General features: G+C 40.5%; 1 protein-coding gene across 10 annotated transcripts in view; it reads right to left on the bottom strand.

Annotated features, from left to right (window-relative positions):
• The window catches only part of LOC118928364 (unconventional myosin-VI-like), a 72,448-nt gene that overhangs the window by 5,857 nt on the left and 44,091 nt on the right, over positions 1–22,500 (bottom strand). For 4 of the 10 annotated variants that reach the window (XR_008994391.1, XR_008994389.1, XR_008994390.1 and 1 more), the window contains 2 exons: positions 18,638–18,709; positions 17,613–18,265 (listed from right to left, as the gene is read on the bottom strand). The exons of 2 other annotated variants lie outside the window; for them this stretch is intronic. Coding sequence is in view for 2 of the 8 variants with exons in the window: in XM_036917451.2 (XP_036773346.2) it covers positions 6,952–7,058 (107 nt within the window). In the remaining 6 variants the exon portion in view is untranslated. Of the gene's footprint in view, positions 1–2,170; positions 6,355–6,951; positions 7,059–17,612; positions 18,266–18,637; positions 18,710–22,500 lie in introns of those variants that run through there. 4 more of the 10 variants (XR_008994394.1, XM_036917451.2, XM_036917453.2 and 1 more) reach the window with 2 other exon arrangements.

Below are 22,500 nucleotides of genomic sequence, written 5' to 3'. Positions count from 1 at the left end.
ACACAGTAATGTACTTTCCATGCTTTTTTTTTGAAAAGCTAATGGAGAATGTGCTCCTCCGTAATAGGAGAGTAAATTTAGAAAGAGAAATATATGGTATCCAGAAAATAGATGGTCTAATTCATGAGAGACAAGGAAAAACCACAAAATGAGAGTGAAGGAAAGCTCCAGGATAACACATCTACAGTGGCCTAGAATCAGCTAGTCTAGTTCTGGAGGGTTCTGAAGGGTTCCAGGAGAGAGATCTTCAAGAAAAATATGCAGGTGATAAATGACATGATGTGTTCAAACATACTCAAAGGAGATTTTACACTTCTTTTAGACAGTTTAGAGATGCCTAAGTAAAAGAAGCAGTAAATATAATAATAATAATAATAATTAGCAAACTTTAAAAATTAGATAATTATTAATTCTAGGAAAAAATCATGTTTTAAAGAAAAGGAATGGTGAATAATACTTACATCACTACAACAATGGAAGCACAATATTTAGTGAACTAACAACCATTACCACTCTCCTGGGATGATGGAAAAGGAGAGGAGTGTGTATCTATTTGCATATAAATATTTCATGTGTATGTTTCTGTGTAGCTCAAGGAGGAGTTGAAAGAGAGCTACACTGTCATATTACATAGTTGAAAGTCAATAAATAATTATATGGATCTGAAAAAAACAAGAAATAGTTTATAAATGCATATTATTTACCAGAAGAAATAGGTAAATGGAATGGAAGTGGTGGCCTCTAGGAGTGTAGTCAACAGTGGTGAGTGATACGGCAGAAGACTATTGTTTTTCATTATAGGCTTTATCTTATTCAAAAAATAATAAATGTCTGGTACATAATAGGTGTCCAAAATCTAGTAGCTGCCTTCTTAAGAAAATCAGTAATTTCCATATAGATCAGTAATTGCCTATCATATTCTTAAAAGAAAGAAAGAAAATACACTCACAATTACATAAATAACTATAAAATATCTACTCACTGACCTAACAAGAATTGTGTGGGATCTATGAAAAAAATTAAAACTCCTCAGAGAAATATACAATCCTAAATAAATGGAGAGACATACGTTCGTAAATGAAAAGAAAAGATGCCATTCATTCCCAATCAGTAATAGTCTGAATGGAATCCCAGTCAAAATAGCAATAATCCTTTTATTTTGTGGGCTTGTTTTTTTTTTTTTTTTTTGGTAGTTGAAAATAATTATTCCAAGTTAACCTGAAAGAAGAAATAGGCAAAATCAATTAAGAACTCTCTGAAAAAAAAATGAGGGCATAACCTATCAATATTAAATCATACAACGTTTCAATAATTAAAAACAACTTGCTGGTGCAAGAGTCAGCAAATCAAGGAACAGACTGCATATCCTCAAAACAGAACCTTGTACATGATAAAAAAAAACCTTCTTGGAGCACTATGGCATAGAGGTAAAGAGTACGGATTTAGAAAGGCCAACAACCTGGGTTCAAACCCTGGTTCTGCCACTTACTAGCTGTGTAACCTTGTACAAGTTGTCAACCACTCTGTGCCTCTGTTTCCCCATCTCAAAGTGGAAAGAACAAAAGGACTTAGGTGACACATGAAGCATTCAGAACTGAGCCTGCCGATAGCAAGTCCTATATAGGTATTTGCTATAATGGTGCTCAAGTCATCAGAGCCAGCTTCACAAGTGTGTGACCTGTGCGGTCATTCAGGGCCCTGCTCTTAGAAAGGACATACTGGTTAAAGGCTCTGCTGTCACCATATTAAAACTTTTAAGAAGTTTTGAACAAGGAGTCCTATCTTTTCATTTTGCAAAGGGCTTGGCACTTTATATAGCCAGTCCTGCAAGTCAATTAAGAAAACGGCGAATTATTCAACAAATAGCACTAGGAAAATGAGTATTTCAGTGTTGGAGGAGTGGGCGCAGGTCCAAGTTAGTTTCTCTTTCTATACCATGTGGCACACTAAAAAAGCATCATTATACAGTATAAATAAAAGCTCTGTGTTCTGAATTTGAATGGGACGTACTGGTTAAACATATGATGAATTTTATCTTTAAAAATTAGTAATATACAGAATAGTGCATTTTTCCCAAAGCAGAGACTAATGTTCCTGGATTTAAAAAGAATGTTAAAAATAAAGTACCACACATATTGAAAATAATAATAATAATAATAATATATTTTTCTAATACTGTTCACTGAATTGGCCTAGAAAGAAGGAGCCAACAGCAAAGAGCACTCCTAGTACCCAGATGTGGTCTTGTAATATCATTTCTCAGTGAAAGGAGTTAGGGTTCCTTGGAGAAATGACTGATTCCAGAACTTGCACAGGAAATGTACAAGATGAGTTCATTGTTACATCATAGAAATTGTGATATTCTTACATCCTCAGTCTCTGGCAATTTAATCTCAACCAGTTCTTTTAATAAACCTTTTCCTCTAAAATGTGCATAGCTGCTTTCTCTGAGTGGAAGAATTATGACTGGTTATTATTTTCTTCTTTATACTTTTCTGTACATTCCCGCATAACTATTTAGTTTTTATTTGTATCAAAGTAATACATGTTTGAAAAAGACCAAACAATCTACTAGACTTAAAATGATAAACAGCAGTTCCTTGTCCCACCCACTCCCACAGGATTCACACAACAGACGCAGCTGGTTTCAACACTTTCAGTTGTTTCTTCTAAATAACATTGCTATTTCTTAAATTTTCAGTTTTATATTACTTTTTAATTTTTTCAATGAAGACAAGGATTTAACTCACTTATGCCACAACTTCCACCTAACTTCTCCCACCACCCCATTCTCTTTAAATCAATATTCGATATTTACAACTGAGCCAAGGAGGGCAGAATAATTACCTTGTTTTCTTATACCACTTTTTGTTTTCCCTGGAGTTAACAATTGCCTCAATTTTTTCCCTTATGCAGTGTTGCTTCAAAACATCTTATTTATCTGCAAGCTCTCTGCCAAAACTGGAAAACTTTTCTCAGATTATGGTCAAATTTACACTTAGTCTATCTCCATTTTTTTCTCTAGGATCCTCTTTCCTGGAGCCCTCTGTATTAGGGTTCTCCAGAGAAACAGAAGCAATAGTATAGAGAAAAAAAGAGTTTTAAGGAACTGCCTCACATGATTGTGGGGGCTGGCAAGTCCTAGATCTGTAGGGCAGGCTCACAGGCTGGCAACTCAGGAGAGAGTTGATGTTGCAGTCTTGAGTCTGAAATGCACAGGATCGGCAAGCAAGCTGGAAACTCAGGCAGGATTCCTATGTTGTCATCTTGAGGATGACACCTTCTTCCTTGGGACACCTTAGCCTTTGTCTGTAAGGTCTTTAACTGATCAGATGAGACCTACCCACATTATGGAGGGTAATCTACTTAACTAAAAGTCAAGTGAGTGTAAATGTTAATCATATCTAAAATACATCTTCAGAGGTAACATCCAGACTAGTGTTTGACCAAACTGGGCACCATAGACTAGCCACGTTGACACATAAAATTAACAATAACACCTTCCATTCTCCTAGTAACCTCTCTCCTCCTGTGGTTTGGTTTGGTTTTCAGTGCCCCTCTCCCACTTAATTTCATGGCCTTCCCTTTAAGTATCAACTATAGAGTTCAGTAAATACTTCCCAGGTGAATTAAGACAACTCATCATGGAAATGTGCTTAGGGAGACAAAGGAGATGCCACTGGGGACCTCCTCCACTCCCATTCAGATGCCTTCTCATCTCCATTGCTTTCCCACTGTTCTGAGAAAGCAGGAAGGATAGTGCTGAGCTCAGACAGCATATATTGTGTGGTAACTGCCAATAACCACACCTGCCCTGGAGAAGAAAATGTATTGCAGCTTCAGTCCTTCAGGGAAGCATTAGTATCATTAACTGGACCTGCAACAGCTGTCTTGTCATTTTTATCCCAATGCTTAGGCTACAAACCTGAAAACCTCAAAATAGAGAAAGCACTAAATACAAAAGTAACTTTTTATGTTGTTTTTTGGTTTCAGATATGCCAACGCACAGTACGCTGATAGCTTTGATCATATGATTTTGCCTGTTTAGACATTTTTATTTTCTTTAAACTGAATGCTTAATGATGGGGCCAAAAAAAATCGAGAAGTCTTAAGAAATACAGATTTTAAATTAATTTTTTCCATATGACTGTGTTGTGTGTGTGTGTGATGATGAATCGATGTTTCTTGGGGGAACTGGGGTGAAAAATCTCAAAACTAATGAAGGATGTGAAGTGTGGCAGGTTCATACCTAGATAATGCATAAACTTTTCCCACCTACCTATTTGGGAATGAAAATATCAACAGGGAGGAAATTATAAAAGGCTTACAGAATATGAAGAGAAAGAGGACTATAATGCTGAACAGAAAGAGTGACAAAAACAAGTTCCTCAAAGGAAAAATAAATCTGGAAGCCAGAAGTGAAAGTGGTATGATGTCCACTGACCTCATTGTGCTTAGGAACCTTCCTGTAATATGAGGGAGTTGCTGAGGCTCGCACTTTTGAAAGTTTTCGTTCAACTGGTGGGGTGGAGAGCTGCATGAATCACAAGATTCTCAGGCTCCCTTTAGGAATGTGGTAAGTCTTCCCATGTTTCCAGAGGCCCTAGGACTGTCCCAACTGCAAACTGGTAGCTGATCTCATCAATTTCCTAAAAATGGAGGCATGTAAATCCCATTTATTCCAAATAGACGTAATAGGATGCACCAGAGTGATCCATATCCGTAAATTTGGAAAATGTTTCGATTAAGTAAAATAATGTGAGTTTCTTTACTGCAGAACTTTTCAAGACCTTTAATAGCATTGTAACTCTCTATCAGGAACATTTATTATACAGGATTGCCCATATTTATGACTATGTTTCATGGAGTACTGATTAACATTTCCCTAAACTAGTGCTCTGAGAAACACAGATCTAGACAGTCACCATCAGAAAGAGGGACTTGCTAGCTCTTGCATAGCTTCACATCAGTGAGCAAAGAGACCCAACAGCCCATTACCATCTCCTGGCTTTGAAAAATGGTCTTTTAAATTCCTTTAGTTCTAAATTGCTGACAAGTGCTTTGGAATCCAATATCAGAGCTAAAAGGAAACTAGAGATCACTTCCTCTAATCCCTACAATTTACAGATGTGAAACTGCCCTAAAGAGAGGAATTAGGTTGCCCAAAGTCATAGGTGAATTAAAATGCAAAGCATGGTTAGAATCACTGATCTTTCCTGTCCACTTATCTTTCTCTTGCCCTGTGGCACCTCTCCTTATGACTGAATCCATAGACTAGCAATGAGCTGTTAACTGCACAATTTTGATAAATCTGCCTATAATCAAAAATGAGACCTAAGCCCAGCTGATGGCCCATGTTATCTCAAACAAATCTCAATATGACAAAATAATTCAGGTTGTCACCAACATTTGAAGCAACAGAGTTGACATGTGGTTTCAACACGAGATTCTCCATTTCTCTCTGAGCCCATAGCCTCAGTGTCTTCCTTGAAAACTGGAGTGTTAGTCATATGCCATGGTCCATCTCTCTTTATAACGTTTTTAAATAGGTTTGTATTGCTCAAAAATAGATCAAGGTTTATGAAAGGTTCAAAGTGAAAATCTCATTCCTGCCTCTGTCTCCAACCCTCTGACTTCTCACCTTTCCTCTCCACAGGAAGCCATTGATATTAGTGTTTTATGTATCCTTCCAGAGTTTTTTATGCAAACATGGATATAGATGATTACTTTTCTCATTTATTTACACAAAATGCCATGACCTCTTTATTAGGTAAGTATTTTCCCCTTTAGGCTTTAGTTTCCTCATTTATAAAGAAAGGGGATTGTAACAACTCCAAGATCCTGTCTCTCTGACATCTCAGATGCTAGGAATGCATTAAGCCCCCTGCTACTTACTCTGCCTCTCTTGACAATGTTTGGCCTTTGGAAAGTCACACTTGCATGGCTGGTTTTGTCAGTGACCTCAAATTTAGAACACTCAGGGTGTGGCTTGCATACTCTGGTATTTCATGCTTTAAGAAAATCCAGTACACAAATGTCAACATTTCCAAAGCAAATTAGGGAGTGACTGTTTGTATTACAAATGAACCTTGCAAAATGATTCATCAAAGGCATCTTTTATGTATTTACATATATTTATTTATTAAATAAGTAATACTTATATTTGGTACAAAATTCAAGAGTATACAATGAAAATGTTCCACCTTGATTCCTGGTCACCAAGCTCTCCTCCCTACAGACCACCTTTGTTCTTGTTTATCCTTCCATTTTCTTTGCTTATGCAAACATATCCATGTATATCCTTTTCTGAAAACAGCACTTCCAAATGCACTGTTTTGCACCTTGTACTTTTCACTGGAAAAAAAGATATATTGGAAATCCTCCCATGTCAGGACAAAGAGAACTGCCTTGTTCTTTTTTTTAAGGGTTAAGTAATTTTTCAATGATGGCTATGCTAAAATGAATTAATCTAAGAAGGGGCTCTTTTTACTACTGAATTCCATTATTCCACTGAAAATCTAATTTAATCCCTGAGTCCTGTTTTCAGTTGCACTCTGTTGTAGAGAATAAGATCCTCTCAGCGAGCTTCCTTTTGGGCACAGTGCACAATCAGGGCAGGCATCGGCACCTACAGAGGGACTTGTGCCAAACAGAAACTCACAAGTGTTTTCACCTCCTAAAGCTTAAGGTTGAATCTCAGATACTTCAAGATCCTCAAAGCTTAATCTTCCTAATTTTTAGAATAACCTTTTCTCCTTTCTCTCTCCCACCTCGCTCCCTTCTCATTACTGGAACAATCTAACACAGCATTTTTTTTAAACACCAACCGTTTGAAAGTGCCTCCTTTTCCAGGACTCTGACTAACTCCCTAGTGACTACTAGCAGTCCTTGCCTGGCGTGGGCCCCAGCTCTGCCCTTGGAACAATAAAACTCCTCTGTAGTTATACTCACTGTAGGAATACGAAGAACTTTGACCAGAGGCAGGAGATGACGAGATATTGATCTCCCAGCCCTCTGTGTAGCCAAAGGAGCCCAGGCAGCCTTGCCATCTTTTATTGCTGGGGATGTAAAAATATTATCATTTTTTAATGTATGACAGTGAGAGAGGTTGAGAAGCCCTGTCGAGCACCATGAGAGGATATATTGTCCTTAGCACTGAGTTCAGCACATTAGTTAATATGATTGATTGGTAGGTTGAATGGTGTAATCAGGCCTTGTAATCAATAAATAGTAGGTATTATGATGATCATCATCATCATATTTTTTCATTGTTTTCTCTGTGCCCCAACCGCAAAAAAAAAAAGAAAACGACGACATGACACCCACAGGTATTTTATAACCTTAATGCTAATCCTAGTTAAAGTATTCCCTTCCTTTAGTTCTGTGACATGACATTCTCTTGCTTTTCTTCCTACCGTCTGAGCCTCTTTTGCTGATTCTTCCTTGGGCCTTTAAATGGAGTTTTCCCAAGTTTGTCTCTTTGTCCTCTTCTCTCTCCCTAAGGCATGTCCGGAACTCCTGGGATTCCAGAGACAAATTATGTTCTGCTGAACTCCAAACTGATGTTTTCAAACCATGTCCTTTCTCTGAGCTCCAGGCCCAATCATACAACTGCCTCCCTGTCATGGCTCTTGAATTGACTGAGATGACGCATCTGCCACCTAGAGGAATGAAAGCTCAAAACAGAAACAAAGGTACTGAAATACACAGTTTTTCCACTCTGCTAATAGACAGTTTTTCCACTCTGCTAGCGACTTCAGATCTTTTCTACCTTCTTCGATTCTTTGATTCCATAAACCCTTCCCACCCACCAATTCACCCCAATTAGCAGATCCTATCCCTTCCCACATCACAGAAGCCATCAGCTCCATCCCCCAACCTGCAGACATCTCCACTCTCAGCCTTTTCTCCTCCTGTCTAGGCCAGTTTCTTGGCTTGTGACACTTCCTAGTTCCTCGGGGGTCCTTTGCTCCTGAGTGCCCACACTCTCCATTCTCTCTTCCCCACTCTACTTGCTACTTCCAAGCAACATTTATGCATATCCAAAGGCTCCCCAATTTAAAAGCCTCTTCCTTTGACCCCAGGCCCTGCTCCAACTGCTGCCCTTCACCATTCCTTCACAGCCAAATGCCATAAAAGAGCTGTCTCTGTTTACTACATTTACTTCTACACCTCCCACATCTCAACCTTCTGAAATTTTGCTTTCTTCCCACCATCTGGTGAAACTATTCTTGACAAAATCAACACCAGTGTCTTCCCTATTCTTTCATCCAATGGTCCTCCTGTTGCTTGACCTCTGCAGCATTTGCTGCTATTGGCCAGTCCCTTCTCCTTGTCTCCTTGTTGTTTTTCTCATGACAGTATTTCATAAGTGGTTCTGTGTGGCTGACAGGGTAATTGGCAGTCCAGGGACTGTATTTTCTTTCTACCTTCACAAACAACCTAGTTATCTCTAACTCACCCTTCAAGTCTCAGCCCAGGGCGCCCTTCCCTGTCCCCAAAGACCGGTCTGCACGGCTTCCTGAACTTTGCCTGAATAGTAATTATCACAGATTACAATTAGATATGTTAGAGTCATTCTACACACCCAGGTTTTCCCTGGAGTTGTATCTAGTTTCCAGGGACTTCTGTGGTAGCAAGATACAGGGGAAGATAGCTTTCTGCTCCTGAACATAAGCTGTTACACTGGCCCAGCTGAAATGTACCAAGAGCTCACAGGCCTCATGAATTCCACTTTATAGGGATCTGCACACTCCTCTCATTCTCCTCAGACATTTAAAGTTTTCCCGTTTTTCCAGACTTCGTCCAAAGTGATCACTGGAAATTATTAAGGCAGCAGTCTTGAGGGGTGGCCTAATAGTGACCACACACAGCCTCTTGGTATAAAATTTCTCCTAATAATCAGTGAAGACACCAGAACAGGTATCAGGGATTCTTCTTGTCCCCATTCCTAACTTCCACCCCAGAAAGCCTGGTTCAGTTATGGCAGCACAGCACAGGGCCTGTGTATTACCCACTTCTGAGGTCTCCAGCCACCTTCACTTCTGTCTGGGGACCCTGAGCTCACCTAGAGGCAAAGCAGACTCTCACGAACTGTGAGTGTTCTCTTTGCACGTGAGTCTTTTCTGTTTCTCACAGTGTCGGGGCTCCAAAGCCAGGAAAAGACTCCTTCCTTTTTCAGCTGGGTCCACCCCTCCCTGAGCAGAGACAACAAAGATTTAGTTCACCCAGTGAGGGAAAAGGCCATGGAGAAAAGAAAATCCGGGGGACAAAAGCCATCAGTTAATATTCATAGTAGCCTCCTGGCACGGTACTGTGGATATTGAGAATCCAGGCACATGCGTATTTGGAGACAATAGATTACTCCAGAACTGCTGATGTCCTCAGCAGAGAAAGAGGTATGGCAGAAGGAAAACAATCATTTTGCCGGAGAGGAGGAAAAAAAGGGCTATATCGTCTTCAGCATTACACAGAGGAATTTCTGGGGGGAAATGTGAGGATCTTGTGATTGTTGAATTGCAAAAGGTATGAGTCATTTGTAAATATTAAGAAAAATAAAACAAGTACTTCTGCCTAAATATAGCTAGCAAGAAATAATCACCCACGTAGCTCCCCTTAATTACCCAGTTAATCTAATTACCTCATACCATCTTTTGGCCTTTCTCTTCCCACACAGCCCCACTTATTGCTGATTGCCTAAATGAAACAACACAGTCACCCCAAACAGAAAACCCACTGACAACCAATAGAAGCTACACATTTGAAAGAGACATACCCTTGTATTTTCATGTAATTCTGTGTTAACATACTTCTTTCTTTTTTTAGAATCTCAAACCCTGGGAGGAAAATGGCAGAGACAAGTGGAAGGCAAAATGACCTTTCCTGAAAATACTGGTTCCCCAGGGGGCACGAGGCTGACTCCAGAGGCCTCTTGCTTTCTGGTGGCTGCCCGGGACACAGCAGACAACAAGCACAAAGCATCTGCCTGCAGGTGACTGAAGCTTGACACTGACAGGACCGAGTCTGTCCAGCTGCCTTCTCTCTCAACACCAAAATGCCAAAATGCACTTTGAAATCTGCCCACCTTTAGCTGACTGAGAAAGACTTAAAATGGTTAAATGGCTTTTCTTCTTGACATCGGCATGGTGGGAATTTGGCCCTTGGGGAGCGGTAAAGATGACTTTTTCCCGTGATGCTCTCTCAACCTGCTTTTGTTGTTGGACGCTCTGTTTTCTTATTCTCACTTAGACTTCTCTTTGTCTTGAGAGACAGCTTTGGAGAAACCAAAATAATTGGACTCCAGGGAGAACTGAGGTTGTAGAGCTGCGGCTTACATGAACTGAAAGAATAATTTTTTGCCACATCATGTTTTCATTCAAAATCCGACTTAAAAAAGGCACTTCTTACGGAAGTCCTGTTTTTGTTTTTGTTCTTTTATCGTCGTCATTATTATTATTACTTACAATCAGTTATTAGGTACCTACTCAGTGAATGTTGTACTAGGCCCTTTGGTCCTTCAGCTAGGTTCTTTGAATTTGATCTTCTGGCATCCATGAGAAACAGGCATTGATTGTTATCCCTATTCCAGAGGTGAGAAAGCTGAGAGTCAGAAACAAAAGGATTAATGAAAGGCAGACAGGCAGATTGAACGGGAAGCCAATGAAGCCAAGGAAGCTGAAGCCACAAGGCCCTGTCCTACAAGGACACCTTTCAAGGCCCTGCACCTAACTCTGTATCCATAAGCTTTTATTCTTCTCCTCAAGGAGGAGCTTTCAAACTTACAGAACCTTCAGTCCCCACAAAATCTGGATCTGTCCCTGGTGGGGAGCCAGTATTTGAACCCAGGATTGTTTGACTTGGAAGTTTATCCTCTTCGCACAGAACTATGTCCTTCATGAAATACAAGAGTCAAAAAATACAGCTGATACTCCCTAAATCTGCTGTAACCTTGAACACTCCAGTAAACTTAACAGAGCACTCTGTCCCAATCCTACTTGGATCACTCCTTTGAGAAGCAGAAATGTGTATCAGCAGGTGCTCATTTATCACCATGGGCTGGGGGAATGAGGGAGGCCCTGTGAGGGGGTGGTTTGAAGGATACGCTTAGAGCTGGCTCCCAGGTTAGAATCCTGGTTCTCCCACTTCATCCTTAGCTCTGTGTGTTTAGGCAAGTTATTTCACCTCTCTGTGCCGGAATTTCCACTTCTGAAAGATGGATACAGTAACGGTTTCTACTTCTTAAAGAGTTTGTGCATGTCTGTGTGTATTAAGTGAATTAAAAGGGTTTTCAAACTGCAGGTCAAGACCCATTAGTGGGTCATGAGATCCATTTAATGGGTTAACTAGCATTAAAAAAAATAGATTTGGAATACAATCTAACAGAAGATATCAGAATGCATTGCACACAGTCAGGGTAGGTAATTGTTTTCTGAAAGCTTCTGTTTCCATTGTGTATAATATGAAAGTATGTATATATGAGTATGCTTCATTGCTCTGTAAAATTTCTTCCTATGAGTCACTGTCCAAAAGGTTTAAAAACCTCTGAATGAATACAAAGTAATCAGAAGTATGAGGGACACCTTGCTGATGACTCAGAATTGTTAGTTACCACAGTGCTGGACCCTGTGGAGTAGCCATAGGTGTGCTTAATGTAGTCCAAATGCCTTATTTGTGTTTGTCATCACGTATAATCCTAATATTCTTTTTTAAATGTTTTATTATTTAAAAATCATGCATGTGCAGGGTAGAAAGTTAGAAAATGCCAGTATGCAAAAATACAAAAATATTACCATCCCACTACCAGAGATTACTTGTTAACATCTTAGTGAATATCAATCTGGATCTTTTTCTATACTCATACTTTCAAACTCAGATAAAATCAGATCTTTCACATTATTTTATAAACTTTTTTCGTCAACCAACAATCTCTTCTTTTTTCACACTTGTAAACTTTGATTTTATCTATGTCCAGATCATATGCAAATTTCCTCCAAAATATCCTTCTTAGCAAATTTCTCGAAACCAGTATTGGTTCAGAAAGGACTGTTCACTGATCTGGTGCTTATGGCCCTTAGTGTCTTCTAATACTTTTGCCATGACACTGACTTTCAGAGAAACTAGGCCAACTATCCTGCAGAATGTTCCACTTTCTGATTTGTCTGTCTACTTCCTTGTGCCAGTGTTTATCCTGTACCCTGCATTTACTGTAAATTAAAAGTTACATCTAGGAGTGTGAGAGACTCAATTTAAACATTTGGATAGACTACAGTTTAAGGAGTGTTATGTGTTCATACTACATCATCAGAAGACAATGTCTAGACCCATTACTGATGCTAAGGTTCAACTAGTCTTAGGGAAAAGACTGTCTGATTTTTGCAATATATAGTTATACCCACCCCACTCCCAATTTGAGACTAAATGTGAACCAGTGTGGTTGGCACTATTTGTGTGTTCAGTTCACTAGTTTTAAGAGCTTTATTTAAGTATAATTGACATACAATAATAAATGGCACATTTTTAAAGGTTACTGTGTCAATTTTCTATTGCTATTGTAACAAATTATCATAAACTTAGTGGCTTAAAACCACACAAAATTTATTATCTTACAGTTTTATAGGTTAGAAATTCAACATGGGCTCACTGGGATTAAATCAAGGCATTAGCAGGGCTGTATTCCTATGTGGAAGCTTTAGGGGAGAATCCATTTCTTTATTTTTTCCAGCTCCTGGGGCTGCCCACATTCCTTGCCTCATGGTCCCCCTTTGCCTATCTTAAAGCCAACATCATAGCATTTCTTTGTCCATTCTTCCTAGTAATCTCTTTCTGACTCTCTCTCCCACTTTTAAGGACCCTTGTGATTATATAGGGCCCACCGAGATAACCCAGGACAACCTCCCCATTTTAAGGTCATCTAATTTGCAGCCTTAATTCCATCTGTTACCTTAATCCCATTTTGCCATGTAACATACATGTTTACAGCTCTAGGAATTAGGATATGGACATATTTGGGGGACCACTATTCTGCCTACCACAATTGCAATGTGATCCTCAAAGATTTATGACCATCTCACATGCCAAATACATTCACTCCATTCCAAGGTTCCCCCAAATCACAACCCATTAGAGCATCAAGTCTAAAACCTTATCTAAATCTCATTGAAATCATCTCAATTAAAGATGGGTATGGTTCCAGATATAATCCATCTGGGGGCAAAATTCTTCTCTATCTGTGGACCTATGAAACTGGAAAATAAGCTTTCTTCTCCAAAAAGACATAGTGGGTCTGGCATAACATAACAGTTATACATATTCCTATTCAAAAAGCAAAAAAGGAACCACTGGTCCCAAGAAATTTCAAAATCCAGCTAGGTAAACTCCATTAGGTTTTAAGGCCTGGGAACAGTCCTCTATGTCTCTCAGCTCTGTTCTCTGGGTTTGAGGCTCTGTCCTCTGAATAATACTTCCTTTTTCATGAAAGATACCCATGTTTATAGCTGAGGAGTTTTATCAGCCTGCTTCCTGTCTGTAGAATTTTGGAGGTCCAACAGACTTCCTTCATTTAATCTTTTCTGTTCCTTTCAGTCCAAGCTGTGAATGTTTCTTGTAGTACAAAATTCTCAAGAGCCCTGTGTGTCCCCAGTGCATGTGACAGGGATTCACTCCAGTAAACAAGAGGCTCCTCTACTTCTCTTTCCTAGTAAACCCGTCTTTACATTTTCTTTTGTTGAGATGGCTGAGGGGACCTACTGAGTGGCACTCTTAATATCTTCAAAATTCAGGCTGTTACAAAGAAAGCTGCTATGGACATGTATACGTCTTTGTATGGACATATGCTTTCATTTATTTTAGGTAAATATCTAGGAGAGAAATGGCTGAATCATATGGTGGGTACATGTTTAACTTTTTAAGAAGTTGCCAAGCCATTTTCCTAAAGCGGTTGTACATTTTACATTCCCACCAGCATTGTATGAGAGTTCAATTCTGCCATATCCTTACCAATATTTAGTATGGTCAGACTGTTTAATTTTAGCCATTCTATATAAGCAGGTCACCTAATAGTTTTAACACCAGTTAAATATTGAATCAATTTCATTAGAACTTACAAAATTTTATATTCTAATATAATTTCTACATTAATTAGCAGGCATTCTTCAGTAAAATGGAGCTTTCTCTTATCAACTAAGATTATGTAGTTAAGCCCAAATATAGTTCCCACTAGAAGGAGGTTAAATGCTTACATTTTTCCCTTTAATTGACAACAAAGTTGTTTTAATCCTCACACGTTTTTGATTCAAGTAGGTCATTCTTGTTTTCCCATTCTGCAATTTGAACAGTATGACAGTGAGATTCAAAAGAGCTTGAAGAAGTAGCTCAAGGTCTAAATTTCAGCCAACAATCAAGAATCCTGACAAGAATTTGCTTCTAAAATTACAGGCCTCAGTTGCCAAGGTACTTTGAAGATAGTGTGCCTGTACTGGGCGCCTGCTTCCTGGTAACCTGGTCTGGGCCTATTGAGAAACATCTCCTCTCCCCCTCATTAACTCCCTCATTTGCAGCAAGGTCATTACCTAGTGTCTCACAGGCTGTAGGGCTGCTCTCCCCAGCTCTGGTGTGAGGCAGAAGTTGAACAGTGTGGCCCAGCCCTGAAATACATTCCTTTGCCATGAAAGCCCACTTCATTGACTTCTGAGCAGACTGCTTTTCTTTCAGAAATTAGAACTAATTAAAGGTGACGTCCTGGGTTCTTTCCAAACAAAGATAGGGCGGAAAGCAGCAAAGTGGCAGAAAAGTCAGGAATCTGAAAGTGAGTTTAGAGGCGGAATCAGTAAGACATACAGAAGCTAAATGGTAGACAGGACAAATGTTCAGCTGGAAGGCTCTGGAACAGAGGTAGCAGTTGTTAAAATAGTCAGTTACCTCTGTGTTTGTTGGTAAATAGCTCCTGTTCTGAGAACTCACGCCCCCACCCCAGTGCCTATCTTCTATACCTACCTACTCTGAGTCCCAGTCTCTTCTCTGGCCACCCTCTCATGCATGACTCTTGATTAGCTAGGGTCCAGGCTGAACTATGGTTGAATATTTTGAATAACTCCCCTGGGTGTGGTTACAAACTGGATTGGAATTCTAACTGCTGTGCTCTGGCATCTATATTCTAACTTGAACATGAACATGGTGATTTCAGTGGTTCCAACAATTGTTGAGACAGCCTAGATGCTGCCTACCTTTGGGTCATGTGCTTTTGGGTACTGATGGTTCTGATGCCACATGTACTTCATACTAGTAGCATCAAAAGTTTGAAAAACCCAGGCTAGGGCATTCCAGGAGAAGGAGACTGAATGCAGGCACAAGGCTTGTTTCTATAAAAGAAAGACAGATGACTAGGTGGTAGGCAGAGGCAGGTATGAAGGCCAAGAGGCTCATGGTCAGTCAAGAGTGACCTGGAAGCAGTGAGACTCAGATGTGGGGCACAGGATGGAAAGATAGTAAATTGACTGAAGTATGTTGGGGACATAAGAAAGAAGCATGTGTTCAGGCATGCCTTGAAGATATTGCAGGTTCGGGGCCAGACCACCTCAATAAAGCAAATGTCGCAATAAAGCAAGTCAGCTGAACTTTTGGGTTTCCCAGTGCATGCAAAAGCTATGTTTATACTACACTGTGGTCTACTAAGGGTGCAATAGCATTACATCTAAATAACTGTATATGCCTTAATTTAAAAATACTTTGTTGCTAAAAAATGCTGACCATCCTCTGAGCTTTCAGCAAATCATGCAGTAACATTATGTCTAAAAAAACAATGTACATACCTTAAGTAAAAAGTACTTTATTGCTAAAAAATGTTAACTAACCATCAGCTGAGCTTTCAGGGAGTCATAATCACTGATCATAGATCACCATAACAATTATAATAATAATGAAAACATTTGAGATATTGTGAGAATTATCAAAATGTGACCCAGAGACACAAAGCAAGCAAATACTATTGGAAAAAAATGACACCAGTAGGCTTGTCTGACACAGGGTTGCCACAAACCTTCAACTTGTTAAAAACATGTCTGCCAAGTGCAAGGACACAAGGTATACTGTATTTGGAGGTATGGTTCAAACATGATGGTATAAGCACCTGGCCAAAGATAAAGCAAAGAACCTAGGTCCCAAGAGCAGATGAAGTCGCTCATGGAGAGAGACACAGAGAAAGGCGGAAGAGTCCAGGAAGGAACCTGGGGGCTCCCTGCACTAGCAGGCGGTAGAGGAAGGAGCAGTCTGAAGGGCACTGAGAGTCAGGACCCAGAGAGTTGGGAACTTGCAAAACTGGGAGGGAGAGGACAAAGATGCCAGAGGAAGGGTATCAATAGGCTCAAATGCAATAGGTTGGGTAGGATAAGGACTCCAGACACCTGGGGTCTCAGAAGCTGGATGGAGGTGTGATTAGTATGGTGACTGCCAGGGTCAAACCTGGCTCTGGTACTTCTGAGCTCTGGGACTTTGGGCAAGTGACTTAACCTCTTGTGCCTCAGTTTTTCATCCATAAAATGGAGATAATAAAAACATCTACCTCAGAGAGTTTCAAGGATTAAATAAGAGAGGGAGAGAGAGAAGAGAGACTCTCTGAACCCAGTTTAAAAGGTTGTTTAGTGCTCCACATAAGCATATGCTAAATTATGACCACGATGTCACCAGCTACAGCTACTTTAAAATATTTTATACTTTCTGGGCCTGAGTTCCTTGGCTATGAACTAGAGATGAGTGTGTAAACTCTAGAAACTCAGGAAAGAAAGACAGTGAAGTAAAGACAAATCTCTTTCAAAACACAGAATTAAACACACACTAAAAATTGATATTTGGACACCTCCATTCTGCCCTCTTTAGTTGCTTTTTGTAGTGGCTTTTGAGGCCCAACTTATACCCCTGTATTTGTCATTTCAAGAGCATAAGCCAGGATCAGTAAAAGAAAGATTTCTCAACCCCCTCTCTGCACAAGCAATCCTTGCATTCTGGCCTGGGTCCCTCTCCAGACCTTTTTGTGGGTCTGAAAACCAAATAAGGTAATACCCTGAGGCAGGCACTGAAGTTCAGGCGCTGTGGAGAAAGAGGGTGGAACTGAAATCAGAAAAGAAGTCTCAGGAATGTGGGGGCCAGGACAGTGCGGAAGGACATGTGTTCTTGTAACATGTTGTTCCTCAGGGTTCCTGGAGGAACATAGGCCCAGTGAAATAAGCCAGGTGGAGAAAGACAAGTACCAGATGATTTCCCTCATTTATGGAGTATAACAAAGCAAAACTTAAAGAACAAACAGCAGCAGACTCACAGACTCCAAGAACAGACTAGCGGTTCTCAAGGAGAAGGGGGTGGAGAGGGAGAGAGAAGGGGATTGCGGGGCATCATGATTAGCCCACATAATGTAGGGGGTCACAGGGAAGGCAGTGTAGCATGGAGAAGACAAGTAGTGACTCTGTAGCATCTTACTATGCTGATGGACAGTGACTGCAATGGGGTTGGGGGGTGACTTGATAATATGGGTGAATGTTGAAACCACAATGTTGTTCATGTGAAACCTTCATAAGACTGTGTATCAATGATACTTTAATTAAAAAAAAAAGAATAGCCACATATCAACCTATATGTACTCTTTATTTAGTTGACTTTGAAAAAAAAATCAAGGAGGAAGTAAAGACGTTACACTGTGTATAACCAAGAGATAGCAAGTGAACTCTCCTAGAAAAGACTAGATCAGCTCCATTTCCCAGCTGTCACTATTTGGACAGATGGCAAAGACTAAAGAATTAGGTAAGTACAATTAGGCAAACTGATAGTGATATAAAAGATTAAAACTGTAATTTGATCTAGGAAGTGTCAAAGAAACCATGTGTTTTCTTTGTTCAAAAATAATGAAGAGTCCCATCTTTATAGCCAGAGAACTAGAGCGGGGTGGTGGTTTATGTCCAGTCAACAAAGACATCTACGACTAGGTCATATTAGAAGAAAACCTCACACATGCCCAGTGAATAATTATAATTAAAACATACTAGTTAATATCTATCTGAATGATTTGGGGCAACCTTATTCACATTAAAAGCATTGTGTTTCACTTACTAATATTCTGGATTTTTAGGGTGAAGAATCTATTTGGGGTTTCCTTAAATACTGCAACTATTTAGGCTCTATGATCAGCATGTCAGTGCCCCTGACATTTCTTCAGGTACATCTTCTTGTCATCCAAGTTTTTGAATTCAATGTATACTCCTTATAAGCTGCCTTATGTTCTCTGCAGAACAATGTGGAAAAGTGAATTAATTAAACAGATCTGCAAACATGTCAAAAGTAAGAAATCAAAACCCAAAACAATTAATTTTTTTAAACAACCAAACTGAACATTTTTAAGTCTGGAAGATATTAGATGATGTTATGAATTCATTACTTCATTCCACAAATATTTATAAGTGCCTACAATATACCATGCATGTTCTAAGCCTGTCAGAGCAGTAAATCAAAGAACAATCCTCATGAAGCTTACATGCTTTTCAACAGGCTCAGATCAAGTATGATTTCCTGTTAGAAAATTTCAAGCTTAAAAAAACAAACAGTAGCATATAAAATAATTATCCCCAAAATCATAAACCACAGGTAAAATACTTACATAAATTGTCTTTATTGTATCGAACTTTGATATTATGGAGGAGTGTGGCTTCATTTAAATACATTAGTTAACCTGAGACATAAAATTTGTAAATCATTATATCTTTGAAGAAAAAAGTAAATAAAACAGTATTATCTTAATCTGAATCACCCTGATTATGTATCTGAGTGTATACTATATTCTGACATAGTCTGTCCCACTCTCCCTGCCCTCCAACCCTGGGCCCCCCCTTCCTGCATCTCCACCTCATGACAGAGCAGACAAGCCATCCTCTCCCCAACCACCTTGTTTCCACTGCCGGCACCACCAGTCATCAGGACTGCAAACCTCGGTCAGTCCTAGGGGCATCTATCTTCTCTCCCCCTGCTTGCTCTAAACCAGTTTCCAAGTCTTTATACCATGTCATAAAGCATACCAGAGTACCAGGTGTGAGGTAGGCACGCAAAATTAGCCTTACCTGAATCTCTGAATGTCTCTCCTTTCTTTCCATTTCTACTGTCCCATCCCAGTTAGATTTCTTTATCCGTTTTGTAATTCTAATAGCCTCATAATTGTCTATTGCCTCAGCCTCTCTCCTCTCTAATCCAGACTGCTTGGCACATCGATCTAACTGAACTAGGGCCTTAATTAAATCTTTCTCCTCCTCAAAAAACATCAGTGGGTCTCCCATCAACTACCAAAATCCATATTCAAGTCTCATGTTAAGCCTGCATTCAACTGACATTTTCATATAATTTTCCACAACTCCCTTTACTAGGGTCTCACTTGCAGGCAGACTACACTATTTACCAAACCCAAATACCATTCATGCACTGGGCTCTTCCTCTACATCTCTAGGTCCCAAAATCCACCTGTCCTTTCAAGTCAGTTCAAAGCCTGTCTCACAGATGATCCTTCCCCATTAAGACCAACAGCACCACCACAGCTGCCTTCCGTGTACTTTCTTTAGGGCACTTAGCGCAGACTGCCAGCACTGCAGTAGTCATTCTGTACTGGTCTAGTTTTGGCGAGCTAACCCAGGCCCCCGAGGGCAGGACTCTGCCTGACTCATTTGCTGGCTGGTTGACCCCTCGCTGAGGCTGCATATATGCCCACAACTCAACACCCAGGCAACTGAGAACAAGAGCCTCCTGCTGGCCCTCTCTCCGTGAAGACCGCCCACGCTTCCGTCCTTGCGGAACGCGGCCGTTCCAGTCCCAGGCACACATGCCTCACTTTCTGCAACGCCACCTAGGGCACAGTGGACAGAGTAAAAAGTGGGTGGGGCCTCTAACAGCTGAACAGCAGCTTTCTTTTCAATCGAGGGAAGATGTGGAGAAGGCAGGCAGCGCAGGCGCATTTGGCTTGGGTCTTGACCACCTATCCTACCCTTGTCCCAGCAGCCTGGTCTGCATGCTGCCTTGTCTCAATCAAAGCACGACGCTGAACCCCTCCCCGGTCTCTCACCTTCCTCTGAACTGGCTGGTATAGGATAGTCTCTCTGCTTCCTTTAAGTAAGAGTTCCTAATCCCACAATGCAGTTCGCCTGGAGAGCTGATCAACGAATGCTGAACCCGACATGTGAGTGACTGTTTGCTCTCATTTCTTCACCACCTTCCACACTCAGCGCCAGCCCTCGCAGGAATATCTGCTAATTAAACTAAATAAATCCCTAACTGGTGAAGAATCTGCTGATGACAGTAAGAATCTGGACAAAAGGGTCTTCCTCTTAAGTCATATTACTCAGACTATTCCATTTCATGAAGACTTGCAAAGGGGGGACAGAGGAAAATATTTTCCACCCTCAGTTTGCCAGAATGGGAAGTGGTTAAGTCCCAACTGCCTATGCATCCCCTAAAGGCACGGCCTAGGGCTGTCACCAGGGCCTCAGAAATGACCTCCTGCCCCACCGAGTGCCCTCCTGCTCTCCCCTCCTGGCAGCCAGCTACTTGGCATGGCCACTTACATGTGATCCCTTATGTGAGCTGTTAGCCTTTATTGCCTGATTATTCATAGACATAACTACATTCAATATTAAAATTTTAGAAACAAGATGTGTAATAAGACAATAAATACATTTGTTTCTTCATGAACTTTCTAAGAAGCATTTTGGCTTAATAAATATACACCAAGCATACCAAAGTGTCTAATGAAGAGCGAGTATGATGTAATTATTAAATCTAGGGCTCTGACTAGGGGGGTCACCTGATTATTTAAGACCCTGCTGCTCATTACAGTTCAGTTCACTAAGAGGAAGAAAAAAGGAGCCGACCCACAGCTAGAGCACAGCAGAAGCCAGTCAGCGCTACAGTCACAGCCGCACCAGTCACCCCGTCCCTGGAAAAGAGACTGCACAGGAGCTTCAGGGATGCTCTCCAATATTACAGTCTATATTATTTCCACTTTCTAATGCTAATAACTCATGAAGAATACTGTATGTCATGTAACTAATAACAGCTTTAAACTCAACACACAAAAAATGATATTACATTAATTACTGACTTCGCATTCCCTGAATTGTTTTCTTCTGGCATTAAGACCCAGAAGTCAAGTGTGAAGATAAAATTAACATACTAATCTCCACCTAGAAAGCCCAGAGCTGAAAGCAGACATAAATCTTGCTCTATTATCAGGGCATTATCAGAAGACACCCCGTATCTGTTTCAAAGCACCTTTACCACACAGCTCCGAACGCTCCACACACACCAGGCTTGTAACCGTCACGCTGGACCAGGATGCGAGAAGAGGAAAGTATTTTAGAAACATCCCCGTGAGACCCTAGAAACAATGCTGTGCCACCTGGCAGAGGACAGAGATTCTGCGGCAAACCTCAGACCAAAGCGATAAGAAATGATGGCACTTCTTCAGCTGGAAAGCCCCTGTTCTGAACTCAATGACCAGAGCGGCATTAACGGTGCGGCTTCAGAAAAGGACCTAAAGCAGGGCTGCGCTACTGTGTGCTGAGGGCTGCCAGCGCCCACCCAGGGACACTGCTGCGCCTGGTGTCATCAGAGGAAAACACCTTGGAGCGGCAGCAAGGGCACACTGAGACCAGGAAGACTGAAGGGCTAGCCAAGTGTACCAAGACGAAACCACAGGGAGAATGTTTTAAAATATTAATTTAAGAAATGGACTCAAAACCATTTTTCATGTTTGGCTACCTGTGGATATAAAGATGAAAAAATTCACATATTCTAAATGTGAAAAGGATTAATTCCTACTTCTGAATACCCTACAAGTTTTAGTGGAGAAGAATTCTCTCACTTTGAATATGGCAGAATCTCATTCCTTTTTATTGATATCTGACTGCTCTTCATAAAAATATTATCCCATCAGACAAATTCCCCAGCAATTTTGGAAAAAAAAGAGGAAGCTCCACATTTTCCTTCAATCTCTTACACTAATAGTAAGAGCTACCATTTCCTGAGGGATGGTTAGAAGTCAGGTGCTACCCCAAGCATTTTAAATAAGCCATCACTAAGCATACAACATACACACTATTACTCCCATTTTACAGATGAGAAGCTTGAAGAGGAGAGAGAAGTCGCCCACAGGCGCACGGCTTCCTGGGAGCACAGTGAGAATCTGAGCCCCAGCCCCCCATTACTCCCCTGTCCCACACTGCCCCATTCACACATGCACCGGGGGACCTCACAGGCTCGCTCAAATGGGAGCTCCAGAGAAGACCAATAAGGATGTAATATATTCCTCTCTCTTACTTTTTTTCTTTAAATGAAGTTTTTAGTGTCAGATACCTTGAATGAAAGCCATGACTAGACACGATTCTTAAATACTGCCAAATAAAAAATGAAATATGTTTACTGCTTAATCTTGAAAATATAAGAATAAACATGGCCTGTTCACTGGATTAAGTTCTTTTTGGC

The sequence above is a fragment of the Manis pentadactyla genome, chromosome 16, assembly GCF_030020395.1.
Source record: "Manis pentadactyla isolate mManPen7 chromosome 16, mManPen7.hap1, whole genome shotgun sequence".
NCBI classification, from domain to species: domain Eukaryota; kingdom Metazoa; phylum Chordata; class Mammalia; order Pholidota; family Manidae; genus Manis; species Manis pentadactyla.
This window is presented reverse-complemented; position numbering and strand designations above follow the sequence as displayed.